The following is a 21,486-nucleotide window of genomic DNA, read 5'->3' as shown; positions in this document are numbered from 1 at the left end:
GGGTGCTCTGTTTGCCTCAGCTCACACAGGAGACATGGAAGGATGCTTGCCAGCATTTCACTGCTGCCTTTGCCACATTAGGAATTTCGCAACAGATTAAGACTGACAATGGACCTGCATACATTTTCCGTAGAGTTGCAGATTTTTTCTCTTTCTGGGGTATCACCTGCAAAAAAGGCCTTAAGTCAATTGAATAAAATAGCCTGCTGGCTAGCAAAACAGACACATGCCACCAGCTCTGCTTGATCAAATTTATGAACAGATGTTGCCAGTGTCAGGCATGCTACTTGGCAAAACTGGGCCACCATTGATTTTCTCCTCCGGGCCCAAGGCCATGAATGTGAAGATTTCAATGGAATGTGTTGTATGAATCTCTCTGATCACTCAGAATCTATCCATAAAAGCATACAGCAGCTAAAGGATAGTGTGTTCAAACTAAAGGTAGAATCTGGATCTTGGCTAGATAACCTGTTTAATGGCTGGGGTTTGACACCTTGGCTAAAGGATTTTTTTAGGATAGGAATGCATGTGATGATTTTAATAATAATTATATTAGTTATGATACCTTGCTTGCTTCAATGTGTGCAGAGATTGATTGATAAGGCCATTAAAGGAGTGTTTTGGGTTAATACAGGAGGGAGAGATGTGGGAATACACAAGACAGAGAGTAAGACAGACTTAATTAGCATGGCTGGTCTGATAACCAAGATGCCATGGCAGGAATAAACAGAGCCTTGAAGATTACAGAAGGTGGGATTAAACCTGCTTAGTGGAAAAGAGGAGATTCAATCAACCCTCTGGAAGCAAAACATGTTGTAAATATATGAGTTGTAGGCATGATCTTTTAACCTAATTATTGTGGTAGAAAATTATTGATCTTCCTGAAATGGTATATAAGCTTGTGGAAAACCTGAGTAAAACCGAATTCTGATCACGGAATCAGTCCTCCTGTCTCTCCATCAATCGTCACTATCCCGTGACCCCCATGAAGGGAGGGGGCCCAGGCAGGGCTGGGGGCAAAGGGTGGGCAGCTGGAGTGCTGATGGCGCTGCTGTCACCTGCACACCTGAGCACTGGCTGTGGGGGTTCCACACCCAGAATGTGGCAGGGCCTGGCACAGGTGTGGGGACAGAAGGGCTGGTGGCACTGTCTGCACTCTGTCCCTGCGGTCTCTCCCCCAGCCACTGAGGGGGCACGAGCTCCCACACCCCACTCTGACCTTTCCCTGTCCTTGAGAAAAAAGGATTCAGGCTGGTCAATGGCAGCACCGTGTGCGAGAGGAGAGTGTAGTTCCAGGTGCTGGAGACCCAGGGAACCCTCTGTGCCTCCCGATGTCACCTCTCAGATGCCCACGTTCTCTGTGGCCACCTCAAGTGTGGGTTTGCAAAATCCATTCCTGAATTTTGGGAGAGGAACCAGACCTGTCTGGAGGAACTCGTTCCATTGGGATGGGACTGAAGCCCACCCAGAGTAGTGCCTGGTGACTGCCCTGGGGGCTCACCCTGCTCCCACAGGAACACTGCTGCTGTCCTTTGCTCAGGTGAGTGTTGGCAAAGCTGCAGCCCACAGGCAGTGGTGCCCAAGAGCCCCCAGCAGCAGCAGCAGCAGCAGCAGCAGCCGGGGGCTCCCCTGTGCCCCCCAGGAACATGTCCTGGTGACATCTCTGCTGTCCCCAGGCCCTGCCATCTCCATGTCCCTGTGCCTGGTGGGCAGCAGGAGCTGGTGTGACAGGCACCTGGACATCCTGCAGTGCTGGACGTGGGGCCGAGTCCTGGAAAAACAGTGGGACATGCAGGGGCCAGCATGGTGTGCCTGCAGCTGCAGGGGGTGAAGTAGAGACAGCTGACACACCCCAAAACCTCATCAGGGCTGGGACCCGTGGGGCTGTGAGGGTTCCCTGGGCAGGGCACAAGGCCGACCTGGCCCTCAGCAGAACTTCCCTGCCTGAGCAGGCAGTGTCTGCAGAGGCTGTGGAGGATGTGGGCTTCATTTGTTGTGTTTCACTGTTTATCATGTTCCACTATGGGGTTTGCCGGTGGTTTTGGTTTGTGGTTTTTTACTTGTTTATTGTTGTGGCTGGGTTTAGTTTGGGATTGGATGGGGTGGTGGGGGGTGGGAGGTATTTTTCTTGTTAATACTTTCAATTAATATTGGTTCTTTTTTTTGATTAGCAGAAACTTTTCCATCCCTGTTTGCAGCCAGATCTAGGGTGAAAGGAGGTGGAAGGTGGTGTTAAGGAGCTGTAACATCACTACAGAACTCAGTGGACAAGTCTCATGTCACAGAAAGTGAGGCAGATCCCAGATGGTCACTGAGAGAAAGGGCCGAGGGGTGGAGGGAATGGGCACCGTTGTCCATCCCATCTTGGGCTGATTTACTAAAATAAGGATATTGATCTAATATCTATACCCAACTATGATGGACAAAAACTCTCTGACAGTTTAGAGTTAGAAAGTGCATGATTAATGCGACGCCGGGCAGCGCATGGGATTGCTCCCTAAACTCACTGCAAAGTTACACGTGCTTACACAGCCTTTTCATTTACAAATGTATTGAATCCCCAAAATACAAATGCATATTTATAAGCTTGTCACCCCCTGTTCTCCGCTTCATATGGTAATTAGCTAAAAAGTTTTTAAACATGCGTAGTTTGTCTTTTGAAACGGGTCAGTGGTCCTTTTGTGAGGAAGGGTGTCTTGGATTATGCAACCTAAAAATGTGTATTCTATTTCATCTGTTGAAGGCTGTTTTCTGGGAGATGTTTTATCCTTCTTACTCCAGGGGGCAGGGGGGTGGATGCCTTCTGATAATGGCCCAGCCATTAAAACCAGGTGGGGCAGTGTTTCTTATCTCTTACACCACTCCTCCACCCTCCAGGGGGACATCTTCTGATAATGGGCCATTAGGGCCCACCTATGATGTGACACATTCCATCATCCCATTGGGAGATGCTCCACACAGTGCGGGAGGAGACAACTGTTCCTAGCTGGGTAAAAACTGGGACGGAAGGACACAAGGGATCCTGTTTTTCCACTGCATTCCCAGAGGAAGACTGGACCCATCTCGCCACCACTGGACTTTCTACAGGAAAATCTCTACTCCACAGAGCCACATCTGTTACTCCAGAAGGACTTATTTGGACTGCTTCCAACACCCTGACCAACAGGGTGCCAGGTCGTATCCCTGACCCTGTCAGGGTTTTTCCCAGGATTTTTGTTTGTTTCCTTGCTTGGTTTTTTTTGTTGTTTTTTGTTTGTTTTGTGGGATTTTTGTATTACTACATTTGTATTTTCCTTTCTTTTAAATATTCCTAGTAAAGAACTGTTACTTCTATTCCCATATCTTTGCCTGAAAGCCCCTAATTGCAACATTATAATAATTTGGAGTGAAGGGGGTTTACATTCTTCATTCTAGAGGGAGGCTCTAGCTTTCCTTGGCAGACAACTGTCTTTCAAAACCAAGACAGGCACCTTCCCAGGCTGTCCCCAGAACAAAGACACAGCCCAGGCCCTGCTCTGCTGCTCCCTCAGGTCCATCCCATGAGCTCCGGCAGCGCCAGGACACTGCTATGTGCCCCCTGCACGCTGCCACTCTGCCCCAGGCCCTGGGGTTTGCATTGCCAGGGCATTCCTGGAGCACATTCCTGACAGCAGCTCTGGAGGAGAGCCAAGCCTTCCTGCCCTGCCCTCAGGAAATGCCCTTTGCTGATGGAGCTGCTCTGCTGGAGCCTGGCTATGTCCCAGCAGTGCCCGTGGTCTGTCCCTGCGCAGCAGGACCGTGACCAGACTGCCAGAGCACTCTAGCCTTACACCCACAGAAGGGCTGGGAATGGGGGGTGTAGAGCTGGGAAGAGCAGATGTGAAAAGAGCCAAGGTCATTGTCCCTGGCTGTGCCGGGAGGCTCTTTCCTTCATATCTGCAAAAAAATCATTCTCTCATTCAGATGCACAGGGAACAAAGCTTTTGAAAGTCATTGAGATGCAGAATAATGGCAGATATTAATTTAGAAATACTGTGTGTAATGATACTCGTTTATGGAACACATAACAGCAGGATTATATTAAGAATATGGAAGAATTGGGGGAAAAAAGTAGAAAAAGACTGAGATTGAAATAAGTTACATTCAGAAAGTTCTGCAGAAGAAAAGAGGTAGTCTATTGCTCCTGAAATCCATGGAGTCCACAAATTCCTTCTTCCTCGGGCTGGAGATGAGGGGCTTCAGTGCTGGAGGCACCACCAAGTACAGAACTGACAGGGCCAAATCCATGGATGGGGAAGAGATGGAGCGAGGCTTCAGGTGGGCAAATAAACCGCTGCTGACAAACAAGGACACCACAGCCAGGTGAGGGAGGCACTTGGAAAAGGCTTTTTGTCCTAGGAGGCCCCATTTTGTCAAAGTAGAGCCTTGAATCCATGAGATTCCATGCTGTCACAATGCTCTGCTGAGTTCCACGGGGCTGTGCTGTGTCACAGTGGACACTTAGTTCCACGTGCCCTGGCAATATCCAAGTGGATCCTGGCTTCCATGAGGTCCCACTGTGTTTGCAGTTGACACTTGGCTCCCCAAAGTGTCATTGTGTCACAGAGGTCTCCTGGGTGCCATGAGGCCACGCTGTGTTGATGCCTTCAAGAACCTAGAAATAAAGTAACACCCTTTGGAGATAATGTTATAGAGGGGCTAATAGAAAGGCTGACCTTTATTGGAGACCTCCAAGGGGCAGAAATGGAAGATGTCCCCAAAATGCCCACCCCTCCACAGGGTAAGTACAGTCTTATAAGTTTAGCAGATTAGCCTATTTGACACAAATCACCAATTAGGAGCACAGGTGGTGAGGCATGACAAAGCTCCTTGTCAAGAGTCCCTCTACCCCTGACTGGACACTTCAGGCACAGCAAGGAAGCAAAGCAACAACACAACCAAATCAAATTCAGGCAATCAAACCAGAAACAAGCTGAGAACTGCCCCTTTCACTATGTGTGACAAGAGGACCGTGAGGGCAAGGATAAAAAGAACATGCCTTAAGCTTAACAGACCTCAAACTTAACAGGACTTAACTTCTACCTTAACCTTAACTTACACCTTAAACTTCACAATTTAGCAAAAGAACAGCACTTAGCAGGATGTATCTGAACTTATAATCTGTGATTTAACCATTTGTAGAGGAAAAGTATTTAACTTAGCTTAGAAGTTTTATTAAATCTGGAAACATGGTAAGGCACTTCACAAAGCCCTGACTCAGAAAACTCTAAATGCTACAACTTCAAGAGTTATCCAGATTTTGAGAAGAGGAAGTCAAGAGAGGAGGGAGAGAGAGATGCACAGCTGCCCTTGGATCCAGCACCATCCCAGCGGCTGTGAGCTCCAGGGCCATGGGACGTGTCAGTGCCGTACTTGCGTCACAGCCTTTACCTGCCCTGGTCCCTCTCACAGGTGGGGGTTTTTGGGTGCCAGGGGCTTGACAGCCATTCTGGGGCTGGAACAGAGGCTGCAGTGTCTCAGGGTAGGGCAGTGACTGTCCCTCCTACAAAGAACTTGCCCTGGCCCCCCAAACACACACTGGAGATGTGTGGGGCCATTCATCATTTCTCTGCTCTCCAGCACTGAGGCAATGGCCTCTGGCTACAGCTCTCAGCTCGTGCCCAAGGCAACCACCCCTGGCAATGGGGCTCCATGGAGCTACTCTCAGGAACCCCCCTTCTAGAATGGGGAGTGCCCCAAAAACAGCTTTAGAAATGTGGGATGCACCAAAATCCCCTCAGGAATGTGGAATACCCAAAAACTCACTCAGGGACTGCTTCCCCCTCTCTTCAGCACTCCTAACCTTTGGCTGTCTCTTTTCAGACTTTGCTGCACCATTCCAATCCCCATCCAAACCCATCCCACCACACCTGGATGTCAAGACCACCTTCCCAAGCCCTATCTCCCCCATCCCACCCCTCCCAATCCCCACCCCACCAATCCCACCACACCCAATTCCCAGCTCGGCCCTCCTGATTTGCAGCACACTTCACCCAAATAACTTCCAACCCCATTCCACCCTGAGAGGCTGTGGAATCAAGTGACTTGGGGGTAAAATTCAGTCGTTTTCAGTGGCATACAGTAGTTCTATGGTGACAGATCAATCCCTCTTGTTATGTGTAGTGCCAAGAAATGGAGACAACTACACCAAATATCCCCAAACCCCCTCATATCCTCCCAAGTATCTCCCTGAATCGCTGATTCCCCCAAAACACAAGTAAAAAGTGAGCCTTTAGATGCCTTTGATGAGTTGGTTGGTTTTTAACCCAATTCTGTGTGTTTTAAAGTGACGAAGATGAGTCAAAAGATAATTAGAGGCAAAATAAAAGTACCACCGGCCACTTCCCAATGTGGATAGTGGGCATTGTGGGTCACCAGGTCTCTTCCCAATATGGGTCCTCTGATGGGCGATGGAGTTGGAGCAGAACACGGAGCTCTCCCTGCAGTCGGGGCACTCACAGGGCTTCCGTTACCGGTGCCTCCGCTGGTGTCGGGTCAAGATGGAGCTGTCAGAGAAGCTCTTCCCACACTGAGAACACTCGTAGGGCCTCTCCCCAGTGTGGATGCGCTGATGCCTGCGGAGGTGAGAGTTGTACTTGAAGCCCTTCCTGCAGTTGGGGCAGCGGAAGGGCCGCTCATCCGTGTGAATCCGCTCATGTGAAATAAGTTTTGAGCTGGTGAGAAACCGCTTCCCACACTTGCAACACTCATAGCGCCTCTCCCCAGAGTGGATCATCTGGTGGCGGATCAGGTCGGACCTGTCTCTGAAGCACTTCCTACATTCCCCACACTCATAGGGTCTCTCCCGAGTGTGGATTCTCTGGTGACGGATCAGGTTGGAGCTGCCTCTGAAGCCTTTCCCACATTCCCCACACTCATAGGGCCTCTCTCCAGTGTGACATCTCTGGTGTTTGATCAGGTCGGAGCTGTCTCTGAAGCCCTTCCCACATTCCCCACACTCGTAGGGCCGTTCCCCACTGTGGATCCTCTGGTGGCGGATCAGGTGGGAGTTCTTGGTGAAGCTCTTCTCACACTCCAAGCACTTGTAGGGTCTCTCCCCATCATGAATCTGTTCATGGACCACCTGGTTTGAGCTCTGGACGCCTTCCTGGTACAGAGTGGGTCTTTCCTCTGCAGAGCACCCTGGGCTGAGTTTGGAGCCCCTCCTCGTGTGGGATATCCAGTGCTTTTCCTCCTTGTTGGATTCCTGTACCGTGGAGCCGCTCAAAATGGCCTCTTCCACAAGGTTCTGGCGCGGCGATTTGTCCTCCTTGGTCTCCATCCTCAGCTCCTTGTCTGGGAGAGGAAGGACAAGAACAGGATGGGATTTGCCTCTGTGCCACGGGAAGGGGAAGGAGATCCCCCAATGCATCCCCGGCAGGACGGCGTCGGCAGCGGGGTTGTCCTGCAGCCAGGGGCAACGCTGGCCTGGGAGATGGAGCAGGAGAGGGGGGGAAAGGGGCACTGACTTCTTCCTCACCTGCCTGGCTGTCCTGGGGCATCTTCCTCTTCCTTGCAGATGCCTTCTCCATCTGGCCAAGGTTTGGGAATGGGAGATCCTGGTTTGGGCAAAAACAAGGGATGAGTATGTTAAGTTTGAATGTCCCTCTGCTCAAGTCCATCTCTACAAGTCACCAGACATCTGGAGTCCCTAAGAACCTATCAAACACCAAGAGCAGCCCTGAAAATTCCTCCGTGGAGTTCCCTGTCTCTGGTCTCTCTCCTTTGGTGTTTGGGGATTCCCCCCTGTCCAAGCTGCTGGGGGTCACACCTGCACTGGGGGGTTCCCATCTACTCAGTCCCTGCCCTCCCCAGGCTGCTGGAAATCCCAGGAATCCAAAATGTTTCCCCATTTGCCATTTTCCATTTAGGGATGCTGGGGGTTTTGGGGTCCCCTGGTCCCCTTCTCCCCTTATTCTCTACTTTGTGATGCAGGGCTCCAGGGAGTCCCCCCCTACCCCACGCCAGGTTGTTGAGGGTCTTGCAAATCGCGGCGCTTCCCCCTCTCTGGGCTCCTGGGGGACACAGGGCTCTGCTCCTCCAGGCTGCCTCTGATGGCACGGGCCACTGGGACCCCCCAATGTCCCCCCAAGGGGCATTTCCCACCCAGTTTTGGAGTTCTTCCTTCTCCAAACATCCCCACCCCAGAAAACCCAACCCAGGGACCCCTCAGGATATCTGAGCCGAGCTCCCTGTCTTGGGTTGGTAGGACAGGTGTCTGCTAAGGAAGTCAGGAGCCTCCCTTGAAACAGAAAATAAAAACCGCCTCTCTTTGAATTATAATTTTGAAATTAATGGGCTCTCGAGCAAAGATATGGCAGTAGGAATATCAGTTCTTCAGTAGGAAAATTAAAGTAAAAATGCAGTAGGGAAAAAAAAAAAAAAAAAAAGTCAGAATCCAACCTGACACCTGGGTAGTCAGGCTGTTGCTTACAGCCCAATCAAATCGTGGCTGCAGTCCTCCTGGAGTGACAGATGTGCTTTTGTTGAAGCAATGTTCTTGTAGAAGGCTGTAGTTTTCCTCTGAATGTCCAGTGGTGGTGTAGATGGGTCTGCTCCTTCTCTGGGAATCCAGTGGAAACCAGGCTCCTTCTGGTGTTTAAATCTCAGATTATATCCAGGTGGGAATGCTTGTCTCCTCCCTCTGGGAGGAGCATCTCACAATGGGATGATGTAATTTTATCAGTCATGTAGTGAAGCTCAAAGGCCCATTAACAGAAGATATCTCCCGGGAGGGAGGAGAGGTCATGGAAGAGATAAGAAACACTGCCCCATTTGGGTTTAACAGCTGGCCCATTAGGAGAAGATCCCCCTCAGAGAGATGAGGGATGGGTCATGGAAGAGATAAACAATCTGCCCTCCTGCTTTTAACAGATGGTAATGGAATAAATGTTTTTGGTTACATCAGGAATAACACCCAAAACCATATGTTTCTGCATCTTTCTTTTCCTTTCAGCACTAAGATGCAAGTGGAGACTCTAGACTGGTTGAGGTAAAAAGCCAACGCACAATTAAAACACACATATTTTTCTTTTAAGATGTGAATCATCAATGTGTAAAACAAACATATTTTTCTAATAGAATTCCCATTGGTAATTTTGTTAAGAAACTGTTCTCTTGCATAATATTACAAAGGACCAAGATTGAAACCACTCATGTAGTAGTTCCTTGAGCACAAACAGTCTTCTGATTTGATTTCTGTGAGAACCTTCTCCACTAGTGACAGCTAAATCCCCAAACTAATTTACTTACTTTGTCTTCAGCTACATCATGGAAAACGAATCTTACCTGGGTTTTTATTTGGTTTGGGGCTGCCCCTCCCCCTGAGCTTGTGCTCAAGGAACTACTACATGAGTGGTTTCAATCTTGGTGTTATTCCTGATGTAACCAAAAACATTTATTCCATTACCATCTGTTAAAAGCAGGAGGGCAGATTGTTTATCTCTTCCATGACCCATCCCTCATCTCTCTGAGGGGGATCTTCTCCTAATGGGCCAGCTGTTAAACCCAAATGGGGCAGTGTTTCTTATCTCTTCCATGACCTCTCCTCCCTCCCGGGAGATATCTTCTGTTAATGGGCCTTTGAGCTTCACTACATGACTGATAAAATTACATCATCCCATTGTGAGATGCTCCTCCCAGAGGGAGGAGACAAGCATTCCCACCTGGATATAATCTGAGATTTAAACACCAGAAGGAGCCTGGTTTCCACTGGATTCCCAGAGAAGGAGCAGACCCATCTACACCACCACTGGACATTCAGAGGAAAACTACAGCCTTCTACAAGAACATTGCTTCAACAAAAGCACATCTGTCACTCCAGGAGGACTGCAGCCACGATTTGATTGGGCTGTAAGCAACACCCTGACTACCCAGGTGTCAGGTTGGATTCTGACTTTTTTTTTTTTTTTTTTTTTCCCTACTGCATTTTACTTTAATTTTCCTACTGAAGAACTGATATTCCTATTGCCATATCTTTGCTCAAGAGCCCATTAATTTCAAAATTATAATTCAAAGAGAGGCGGTTTTTATTTTCTGTTTTAAGGGAGGCTCCTGACTTCCTTAGCAGACACCTGTCCTACCAACCCAAGACAGGGAGCTCGGCTCAGATATCCTGAGGGGTCCCTGGGTTGGGTTTTTTGGGGTGGGGATGTTTGGAGAAGTAAGAACTCCAAAACTGGGTGGGAAATGCCCCTTGGGGGGACATTGGGGGAGTCCCAGTGGCGGGTGCCATCAGAGGCAGCCTGGAGGAGCAGAGCCCTGTGTCCCCCAGGAGCCCAGAGAGGGGGAAGTGCGGCGATTTGCAAGACCCTCAACAACCTGGCGTGGGGTAGGGGGGGACTCCCTGGAGCCCTGCATCACAAAGTAGAGAATAAGGGGAGAAGGGACCCAAGGGAGCCCCAAACCCCCAGCATCCTTAAATGGCAAATGGGGAAACATTTTGGATTCCTGGGATTTCCAGCAGCCTGGGGAGGGCAGGGACTGAGTAGATGGGAACCCCCCAGTGCAGGTGTGACCCCCAGCAGCTTGGACAGGGGGGAATCCCCAAACACCAAAGGAGAGAGACCAGAGACAGGGAACTCCACAGAGGAATTTTCAGGGCTGCTCTTGGTGTTTGACAGGCTGTTAGGGACTCCAGATGTCTGGTGACTTGTAGAGATGGACTTGAGCAGAGGGACATTCAAACTTAACATACTCATCCCTTGTTTTTGCCCAAACCAGGATCTCCCATTCCTAAACCTTGGCTGGATGGAGGAGGAGGCTGCAAGGAAGAGGAAGATGCCCCAGGACAGCCAGGCAGGTGAGGAAGAAGTCAGTGCCCCTTTCCCCACCTCTCCTGCTCCATCTCCCAGCAGCGTGGCCCCTGGCTGCAGGACAACCCCGCTGCCGACGCCGTCCTGCCAGGGATGCATTGGGGGATCTCCTTCCCCTTCCCTGTGGCACAGAGGCAAATCCCATCCTGTCCTTGTCCTTCCTCTCCCAGACAAGGAGCTGAGGATGGAGACCAAGGAGGACAAATCGCCGCGCCAGAACCTTGTGGAAGAGGCCATTTTGAGTGGCTCCATGGCACAGGAATCCAAAAGGGAGAAAAAGCGACGGAGATCCTACAGGAGGAAGGACTCCAAACCCATCCCAGAGTGCAACAAGGAGGAAAGACCAACCCTGTGCCGGGAAGGTGGACAGAGCTTCAGCCAGAGCAGCACCCCTGTCCAGCACCCGATCATCCACACTGCAGAGAGGCCATATGAGTGTTCCGTGTGTGGGAAGAGGTTTCGCACCAGCTCAGATCTCCTCGTGCACCAGCGGGTTCACACAGAGGAGAGGCCCTTCCGCTGCCCCGACTGCAGGAAGGGCTTCAAGCACAGCTCCCACCTCAACAGGCACCGGCGCATCCACACTGGGGAGAGGCCCTACGAGTGTAGGGAATGTGGGATGAGCTTCAACCAGCACTCCAACCTGATCTGCCACCTGAGGATCCACACCGGGGAACGGCCCTACAAGTGTGAGCAGTGTGGGAAGAGCTTCAACCAGCGTTCCTCCTTGATCCTCCACCAGAACATCCACGCTGAGGAAAGGCCATACAAGTGTGGGGAATGTGGGAAGGGCTTCAACCAGAGGTCCCAGCTGATCATCCACCAAATGATCCACACTGGGGAGAGGCCCTACGAGTGTCTCGAGTGTGGGAAGAAGTTTCGGACCAGCTCAGACCTCCTCCTGCACCAGCGGATTCACAGAGAGGAGAGGCCCTTCCGCTGCCCCGACTGCAGGAAGGGCTTCAAGCAAAACTCCACCCTCATCACCCACCGGCGCATCCACACCGGGGAGAGGCCCTACGAGTGTCCCCAGTGTGGGAAGAGCTTCTCTAGGAGCTCTCACTTGAGGCAACACCAGCGGAGCCATCGGTAAGGGAAGCTCTGTGAGTGCCCCGACTGTGGGAAGAGCTTTGTGCACTGCTCCAGCTCCATTCCTCATCAGAGGACCCACAGTGGGCAGAGCCCTGGTGACCAACATTTCCCGTGACCCACGCTGAGAAGTCACCTCTCACTTTCTCTGCCCCTGGCAATGATGTGAGCTGGGACCGAAGAACATGAGGGTCTGGCCATGGCCCCTCCATTGTATTTGAGCCCATCTCAGGGCATTGCCAGGGGCAGGAAAGGGACTCTCTCTCTCCCCCAAGGTGAATGGTGTCCTTTCCAGGCAGGAGGCTGGGAGAAGCCAGTCAGTGTTGTTGTAGTTTTCCCTCTGTATCGTTTATCTTATCCCTTCTGTTATCAATATTGTTTCTGTTCCTAGTTGTTCCTAATCTTGTTGCTATTCCCAGTAAATTCTTCTTTTTCTAGTCCGGGATCTTTGCCTTTTGTACTTTCCATGGGAGTCTTGATGGCAGTGAGCGGCAGCTCAGTTTTAGTAGGGTCCCAAAATTGGGGAATCCCATTCCTGAACCCCGGCCTGTGGCAACCGAGCATCCCAGCTGGTCCCAGCCCTGGTTGCCCTGGCAGCAGCCTTGGGAGCAGGTCCCTGGCTGGGGGCTGTGGGAACCTCTTCACTCTGGGGCCCAGGGACAGGTCTGGAGGGAAGGGCTGGAGCTGAGTCGGGGCAGGTTTAGGTTGGATCTTAGGAAAAGCTTTTTCCCCCAGGGGCTGCTCGGGCCCTGAACAGGCTCCCAGGGAAGGGTCACAGCTCCAGGGCTCTCTGAGCTCCAGCAGCGTTTGGACACCGCTGCCGGGCCCAGGCTGGGATTGTTGGGGTGTCCTGTGCAGGGCCAGGAGCTGGACTCGAGGATCCTGATGGGTCCCTCCCAACTCAGCCAATTCTGTGCTTCTGGGATCCCATGGCCCTGGGAATGGGGCTGCCAATGGTTGCCATGGCAACGGGCTCTGGCTCCAGGCCTGAGCTGGTGTCCATGGAACCACCCCTGGCCTGGGGTCTGCATGGAGCTGCCAAGGGACAACCATAGCAACAGGGGCTGGTGATGGTTGCCATGGAAACTGACAATAGCAACAGGGGGCTGGTGATGGTTGCCATGGAAACTGACCATAGCAACAGGGGCTGGTGATGGTTGCCATGGAAACTGACCGTAGCAACAGGGGCTGGGGGTGGTTGCCATGGAAACTGACCATAGCAACAGGGGCTGGTGATGGTTGCCATGGAACTGACCATAGCAAAAGGGGCTGGTGATGGTTTACTGCTAAGGAACCGAGCTGTCACAGGCCCTCAGAGGGGTTCCGTGGGGACTTTCCAAGAGTCTCCAGGCTGTTCCCCAGCTGGAATGTCCCAGGCAGAGACAGGGGCTCCATGGAGACCTCCCAGGGGTTTCTGGGGATGGGAAAGAGCCCTGTGGCCAGAGGCAGTCACAGTCACTCCATGGAGACATCCCAGGGGATTTTGGGCTGCAAAGGCACCGGTCTGTCACAGGCACTCATGGGGTTCCATGGTGACATCCCAGGAATCCCCAGGCTGCCAAAGAGCCGGGATGTCCCAGACACTCTCAGGGGTTCCTGTCATGGGCAGAGTGGGAGCTTCAGGCAAAAGCTTTATTTCTTCATTGGAGAAACTCCTGCTGAGTCATGAGGTGGAGAAATGACACCCAACAGCCACCATGGATCCTCAACCCCCTCCAGGATGCCTAGACTTTTAAAATTCCATCTAAGAGGGACTGGGAACAGCTGGATCCAATCCTAGCCCCTGAGTTTGTCTATGGTTTATGTGTAAAATATTGGAGAGGTGGAATTGAACTGTATGCAATTTGTCCCACAGGATTAATGATGAAATACCAGATCTATTTCCATAAATACAGCTATGATTGACTCTGATCAGGATTAAACAGAAAGATTTATTTATACCACAGAGTAAATAAAAAAAAGAGCTATTTACTTCACAGTATAGGAGTTATAACAATTATAGAATATAGTGCTCTAGGAAGCAATTTTTAAGGAAACAGGGCCTTGCTGGAGCTGTTTGAGCCCCTGCCAGGCAGAGCCTCCTGCTCCAGCAGGAACTGCCTTTCCTGTGCCAGGACCAGGGCAGATCCCATGGCAGGAAAAGCCCCAGGCCAGCCCCAAGACAGTGAAGGCCTCAGGCACAAGTGCAGAGTGCCGTGCTGGGAGCTGTGCCAGGGAGAGCCTGAGGCACCAAAGGCACCTTGGCAGCAGCAGCTGCTTCCAGGCCATGGCCAGAAGCCTCCCTTGGCAAGGCGGCCTGGTGCCCACCACTGCAGAGCTGCTGCTCCAGGGCTTATTTCTGGCTGGGCTCTGCCCCAGCCACCAGAGTGTGAGCTCAGCCCTGACTCTGTCACAGCCGCTGTGCCTGAGCCCTGCAGAGCCTAAAGGTCACCTGTGCCACCCTGGCTCTGTCAGCCCCTGGGGCAGGGGGGGAAAGGCCAGAGAAGGGGCTGGGTTTGGCTGCTGGATGTGGGCTCCAGGAGAGACAATGAGGAGTGGATGGTGTCCATGAGCAGCCCCTTCTCCCTATGCAAACCTGGAATGCTTTGGATGGGAAGAGCTCTGCAGTGCTCATCTCATCCAAAACCCTGCCATGAGCAGGGATATTGTTATAAATAAAATCGACCAGATTCGATGTTTTAAAAATTTAGAATTTTATTGTGAGACAAAATATCAGTCTCAGAAAGCCACAATTAAAAGGACAGCGTGGAGCCCGGGATCGCCGCTGGGTGAACACGGATACCAGCTTCTGCCAGCCTGGTATCCCCCCAAGTTCACAATTTCGGTCTCCAGCTACCCCTTTTTATACACTAGATCGCAGAGTGAAGTCTGGGACTCTGACGTTCTTCTCTCCAAGGCGTCTTCATTAATCATGCAAGTCCCGGTATTGGGAGTCTGAATGGACCGGTAGGGTGGAACAATGCAGCTGATGGCCGAGCCCGGGTGTGTCGTGGATATGTTAATTTCGATGGAGACGAGTAGAGATATCCATCTGAAGTGATTATCTTGGTCTCCGGACTTGTATCTCCGTTTTCCGTTGTCCTTTGTATCTTTTCAGGGATTCCCGGCAGCGATAGTTTCAAGGCCCCCTCTCTGGTAATTCCAATCATAATTTCCTCGTGTCCCTCCCGTGCTTCCCAAGCTGAGGAAATTTTTTCATTTTGGTTTCTCCATTTTACCTTTACCTATGTTAGTTTGAGCACATCTTTAACACTCATATTTATACAGTTAACATTTACCCTTTATAATTTGATAACACGAATTAACTTTAGCACATATATCACAGATATCTTTCACCAGATCAGGCTGTTCAGAGCCCTGTCCCACCTGGACTTGAATGTTTCCAGGGATGGGGCATTGACCACCTCCCCGGGAATCTGTCCTGGTGTATCACCAATGTCATAATCAAAAATTTCCTCCTTATCTGAACCTCCCTTCCTTTAGTTTAAAACCACCACCCTTTGTCCATTTGTGACAGGCCCTACTAAAACCTTTGTCCACCATTGCATTTACAATCAGCTGTGTTTCCATGGCAATTTCCATGACAGGTGTCCTAGGGTAACTTTATGATGCTTGTATCCCCAATCCTCTGTTCTGTTTCTGCTGTATATTGAGTTCTGTGTCTTTAAGACTGGCTCTAAGGGCGAGGAGAAGCACGGAGATTGTTTTGAGAAACTGCCTGACTCCTACACATTCTGCTCCGGACGGGGTGTTCGGTGGAGGCTTGGAGAGACTGCAGGACTGAGATTTTTTTGCTTTTAGTTAGTTTCAGCTAGCTGGGGCAGAGAAGTTCCCTGGACTGTTTATTTTCCCTTTTTTCTTGGGACTGTTTAAACCTGCTGTGGACTGGAAAAACCCAGGGGATCACCGGGGGCTGCACCTGCGGCCCACCGGGGCCTGGACCTCGGCATTTTCCAGCAGCGCCGGAGGGACTGGGACTGAGGAGAGACTGAGAGAGAGCCGAGCTCCACCCACGGCAAGAACTTTCTCAATTTGCCATCTCACTCCAGAAGGAGAGGTTTTATTGTTTCATATTATTCATTCTTTATACTTGTATGCACTTTGTTTGTTAAGTAAAATAGTTTTTTCCACTTTTCTCTGAGGAAGTTCTTTACTGGACTGGTTGTGGGGAGGGGCCATTTGGGTTTGCTCCCCGGAGGGATCCTATTCAGGGCTTTTCTCCCAAATTTGCCCTAAACCAGGACAATACCTTTTTATTGACGCTCAAGAGAGTGGAAAAAAACTTGTATTGATTAATTGCATTTTAGTTGTCCTTTATATAACAATAAAACAGTCAGTAGCCATGTTACTCCTTAAATTCCTAATGTCTCTTAGAATAAAGCCCTTTCTCTGTTTCTATTTCCCAAGCTTTTTTAAAGTTTTAATACCTTTCTAGTCCCTACATTTATTTTCTTAACCAAAAAGAACTCCAATGTTGTCCCTAAGACATAGCTTTTACACTAAAAATACACAAATTAAAATAACTATGTTATTAAGCTCAGTAATTATAATTTACAAAAAGTATATAAAATACTAGAGTTTGTGCCAAGTATATTTAGTTTATAGTTTCTTCATCCTACCCTACGTCTTAGTTCCAACAACATGGTTTAAATATTTATCAATAATTACACCCCGTTTATTAGAAGAAAAGTAGGGGTTGAGGCTTTTCAATCTCTCATTTCCTTCTTCTCTTTTAAATCAGTTACATCACTTTTAAAAAATGTTCAGTGTCCCCTAAATATTAAAGATACCACCTATAAGTAAGCACAAAACCAAAAAATAAATCTAACCATAAAGAGTATTTCTCAGGTTATCCATGTCTTGGTTTGAAAAGACAGGTATCTGCTAGGGATAGGCAGGCCTCTCTAGGAATGGGGAATTCCAATCCCTTCCCTCCAAGTTATTATAATTTGGAAGATTAAAAAAAAACCTTTTCAGTCAGAGCTATGGGGAAAGGAGTAACAGTCCTTTACTAGTAAATATAACAGGACAGACAAACGACAACAGCAATTCTAAAATTAATAAAAACAGAGCCAAGAACCCCGAGGGGCTTTGTCTCACAAGTCCCGGGCAGTCTGATCTCTTGGAATCCCGAGAGCACCAAACCGAAACGGTGGAAACTCCGGTGCTGATGGCTGGAAGCGGTGGATTGTCCTCGGCAGGCAGGGGGGTGTCCTGGCAGGCAAAGTGAGCAGTGCTGGAGAAGCCGCGGCAGCTGGACCCAAGCTGACCCAAAATCCAGCAGGGCAGGCAAAAAACCTCCGAATTCCTGGGCACTCCAACAGATGATAGAATTTTCAGGACCAAATCCCTCCGCTAATTGTGGAATCCACGCAGCTACCAGTCGCCCGACCATCCTCCCCGGAAAACTGAGAGCCGAAAAGAACCCCCACCCTCAGCTCCCGGGAGCCTTTTTCCTCCCCATAAACTAAGTGATCCACACCTTTTGCCCGGGTTAAGCACCCTTTAACTATCAGGATTTAGTCTCCTAGCAACTTATGGGGGGGAAAAAATTCCACAGGAAAACCTAACCCCCAACATTCTGGAAGCACGGAGGATTGGTAAGTGGAGAAACAGAAGCTGCTGTGGGAAAAGGGACATTATGTGGAGGGGAATTTTGTGCAGAATAGGCCCTTAGACCCAAGCCAGATTCTGTCTGTTGAAACCTCCCAGTTTCATGGTGTTGGCAGCTGGGCAGCCTTGGCCTGATGCTGATGGACACTGGGTGTGCAGGGAGGGAATCACTCACCATCAGTGCATGTCCCTGCATAGGAGTTGGACGTGCTGCCTGGGAGGAGAAAAGGACAGGTGAGAGTCTGCAGCTGCCCCAGGCACTGCACAGACTGATCCACGGTGGGCACCCCCTGATCCACCCTCTATCAACTGTCGGGATCAATAAATGAATGCCTGGCACAGCTGTGGCTCTGCATGAGATCTGGCACCACCACTCTCCCCTTTCTGTGATGCTGGGGCAGGAGAGCAGCAGGATGCTCTCCTGGCACTGGCAGGAATGTCCCTGCTGCCAAATGCTCTATTGGAGTGCACCCTGACCCCCAGCATCCCAACTACCTGGGGCCATGCCATGGGGCAGGGCAGGGTCCCCTGCCTCAGCTGGGGTCTGGGGGGCCTGGCAGTGTTTCCTGTCTGTGCCCCAGTGCCACGACTCACCTGTGACACTCGGGTTCAGGGGAGCACTGAGGGCAGAGTTCCTCACTCGGTTGTTGTTGTCCCTGTGGTGCATTCACATCCACATGTGAATGTCCCTGTGCTCCCCCTCAGCATGGTCAAGTGCATGAAGGAGCTCCCCTGGCCCTCTTGGGCTTTCAGGCTGTGCACTTGCACCCCGTGCTTGCAGGAGATGATTCAGGTGACAGGAGACTTTGGGACAATTTAGCACCAAAACAAAACCTGTTCTCCCTCCTGATGAGCAATGGGATTCATGTAGAGGTCAGGAGTTTGGAGATCAGCTGGAGGGGTGGCACATGAATTTCTGTGGCCAGGGCAGGAAAATGTCTCATATCTGGAAGGAGAAGAGTTTCCTTTCCAGGGATTTGCCCGTGGGGAACAAAGACCTTCTCCCTCCCCATCTCCAGACCCACATCTCCAGTCCATTTGTGGGTCCTATCCCTGTACCCACCATCCCCTGGAGAGCTGCAGCTGTCCTGGGCCATCACATCAGCACCTGCACCGTGGGGTTTGGGTCAGACGGGCAGCAACCCAGCTCAGCCCTGTGGCCCTGTCCACGCTCCCACTGCTGACTCTTTGCTGGGCCAGCACCTTCCCATCCATGTGGCTTCCTCCTGCATCTCCCTTGTCTCCCAGATGTACACCTGCCCAAGCTCATTTTGGTTTGGTTTGTGCTCCCAGGTTGATGCCTTTGGCTGGTTCCAGGGACATCCCAGACCACGGGACGTCATGCTCAGTGAATAAAGTGGGGAGAGGAAGGAGGAAAGGGTGACATTTGGAGTGAGGGTTTTTGTCTTCCCAGGTAACACTTAGGCAGGACGGGGCCCTGTTTCACCAGTGGCCAGGGTCAGCACCAAAGACACAGACACCAACTTAAGGAATTGTGGAATTTATATCATGCAAAGCTGCAAAGAATTACAAAAGGATGAGCTCAGCAAAGCACATCATCATTAGCAAAGAATTACAAAAGGAGCTCAGCCATGCATCCAGTCATTACTACCAAAGACTGCCTGTAGGCATTTAGAAAGATCCATCAGCAGTTCCCCTCAGACTTTACCATCATCTTGAGCCACACATCAGCTGGGAGAAGCCAAGGACTGCAGAGCCACTCCCAGACACTGGGAATTCCTGCAGCTGCATCCACCTTTGCAGGAAACAAGGCTTCCAGCCTCACTGGGACAGGGCCCAGCTTCTACATTGTCAAGCAAACAAGCTGACATCACTTCTAGTGTGGGAACATCTGGTTTCATTCTTCTGTTGGGTTTCTCCCAAAGCCTGGCCAGGGCTCAGGGAGGAACCAAGGCAGTTGACTTTGATCCTACAGCCCCAAACAAGGCCAGATGGGGCCTTGTCTGATTCTTCAACACAGAAAGGTCAATCCACATTTCACCACTGAACTGATACAGAGATCATATTGGTAACAGTGCTTCAGTAATGAGCAGACACAAAGATAACCTTTGCTTGGAAGCTTTATCCAGAGGTCAGCTTTGCCTCAGGGCCTGTTGTTCAGGCTTCAGTCAGGACCTGGTGTACAGGCCTCAGTTTTTCAATGGGTCCTTTGACCTACAGATGAACTACAACCTTCATAACAATTCTTTCAAACCAGAGTCTTAGATTGAAGTATTGGGCATAAAGGTATCGCCTCTTCAATTTCAATATCTTGTCTTCAATTTAAGTGCTGCTGAAGCTCATTACTCAGGGCTGTAATTTGCATTCTTTTTAAAACATGCCTAATTAGTTGCTATTCTCTGTCATTTATCAAATCCCCCTTTTTTTCTTGAGACCATGTCTCTTTTCAGACAGTCTCAGCACTCCATTTCCCAGCACAAAGTGTCCCAACAACTTGAACATGCAATCATAACACACCAAGTGCTCACACTGCAATGATTACAATCACTGCCACAAATACTTTTCACAGCAGCCTCCAATTTTGTGGCCATGAGGCCAATCCCACCAAGAAGAATTGTCTTCTTTCTGCCACTCTTCTACTGCTCTTTCTATCAAGGTGATTCCTGATTATTGGCCTTCAAACCCAGCACTGACACAAGTGCAACATTCCTGTGCCATGATAGCCCAGGTTCCTCCTTGTCCAGCAAGCAGATAATCCAAGGCAATGCACTTCTGTGGAGTTCCCATTCGTGTTTGTTGGAGCTCCTAGGATGTGCTACTGGATTTTTTAACAGTATCATGTGCTACATTTTTTAATAAACAATTCAGATGGTTAATGTAAACGCCACAGGATGAGGCAGTGCACATGGAGCACAGGGTGAACCAGAATCTTTTGCTTCCTGAAACCAAGGCCCTGCTTGAGGGGAAAAGGTTCTCTTGGCCCTAACTCTTCCTTGTGCTTGTTGCTGAAGCATCCTAAATGGTGGCACTGCAGCTGGGAGTGGTGTAGCACTGAGACGGACCAGCGTCCAGCACCCCAAATTCTCCTGACATTGTGAGAGATGTTAAAGCACAGAAATCCTTTCACACTGAGGCCTCTATCAGGGTTCAGTTTCTTCGGAAGGGAAATCTTAGTGAATCCTGTAAAACTGATAATTACCTTCCTGTGTTCCACAGCCTGGTTTTCTTTAACTGTCCCTGCACTGACCCCGTTACGAGACAGAGCCCATTGACAGAGTTCTGCCCACCCCACAAGGTGTGGGCCCTCCAAGGGAACCCCACTCCTCCCAACTTCAGTTGAGAACATACCCAGCAATTAATTACATTAATATTTTGGCTACTTTGATCTTTAAATTTTCAAAACAATTTTGATGACTAATCCTTTGGTGAAACTCTAAAGGTATCTCTGGCAAACAGAGGTTCTGGCTGACTATCAAGTTACAATTTACAGACAGAAGCAGCACTTTAGTGACAGGATTATTCACTCTTTTTCCTCAGTCTCATTCTGGCTACAAACAATAATTCTACAATACAATTCTACAAACAATAATCCATGGAGCTGGTGCCTTTTTAATTCCAGAATAATGCCCCCAAGGTCCTCTGCTGTTCAGCTTTCCCGTGCTGGCTGTGGGTAGCAAGGCTTGCTGGGGTCCTTTCCCCTTCGGCTGGAGCGGTGCCAGGTGCCAATCCCTGACGGGCACCCAGGCTCCTGGCTGGATTTCATGTGCAAGTCACTCAGTGTCACATCAGCCTTCACATGGAGCCCCCTGGATCAGAGCATTTTCCAAAGGGACCACTGGAGCAAACAGAGATTTGTTCAGGCACCATCTGTAAAACAATATCCTGTAACATCCACTTGTTCTCACACAGCACACTCGGCTGCAGGGACATATTCCCATTGCTCCTGCCACAGGTTTCAGGATTCAAACAGCGGTGTCTTTCCCCAGAGCTG

The 21,486-nt window shown here is 50.0% G+C and overlaps 2 protein-coding genes across 2 annotated transcripts; one reads left to right on the top strand and one right to left on the bottom strand.

Moving 5' to 3' along the window:
• Window positions 1-6,487: 6,487 nt before the first annotated feature.
• On the bottom strand, window positions 6,488-7,550 carry LOC120747932 (zinc finger protein 3-like). Its single transcript, XM_040053993.2, has 2 exons — window positions 7,499-7,550; window positions 6,488-7,314 (listed from the first exon to the last, which is right to left on the bottom strand). The coding sequence occupies exons 1-2, from the start codon at window positions 7,548-7,550 to the stop codon at window positions 6,488-6,490; spliced, it is 879 nt and encodes a 292-aa protein (XP_039909927.1).
• Window positions 7,551-9,742: 2,192 nt separating this feature from the next.
• Window positions 9,743-11,921, top strand: LOC120747933 (zinc finger protein 239-like; the record flags this gene model as incomplete). The annotated part of the gene is made up of 3 exons (XM_058424390.1): window positions 9,743-9,870; window positions 10,741-10,819; window positions 11,003-11,921. Coding segments are annotated over exons 2-3 (971 nt in total), but the record flags the coding sequence as incomplete, so codon positions are not given.
• Window positions 11,922-21,486: the final 9,565 nt, after the last annotated feature.

The sequence above is a fragment of the Hirundo rustica genome, unplaced genomic scaffold (assembly GCF_015227805.2).
Source record: "Hirundo rustica isolate bHirRus1 unplaced genomic scaffold, bHirRus1.pri.v3 scaffold_311_arrow_ctg1, whole genome shotgun sequence".
In the NCBI taxonomy this organism is placed as follows: Eukaryota; Metazoa; Chordata; class Aves; order Passeriformes; family Hirundinidae; genus Hirundo; species Hirundo rustica.
Note: the sequence above shows the minus strand (reverse complement) of the source record. Positions and strands in the feature narration are given on the sequence as shown.

Coding starts and splice junctions, on each gene's coding strand:
- LOC120747932 (XM_040053993.2), bottom strand. CDS start 7,550: ATGGAGAAGGCATCTGCAAGGAAGAGGAAGATGCCCCAGGACAGCCAG. Junction 7,315..7,498: donor GCCCCAGGACAGCCAGGCAG/GTGAGGAAGAAG, acceptor TTCCTCTCCCAG/ACAAGGAGCTGAGGATGGAG.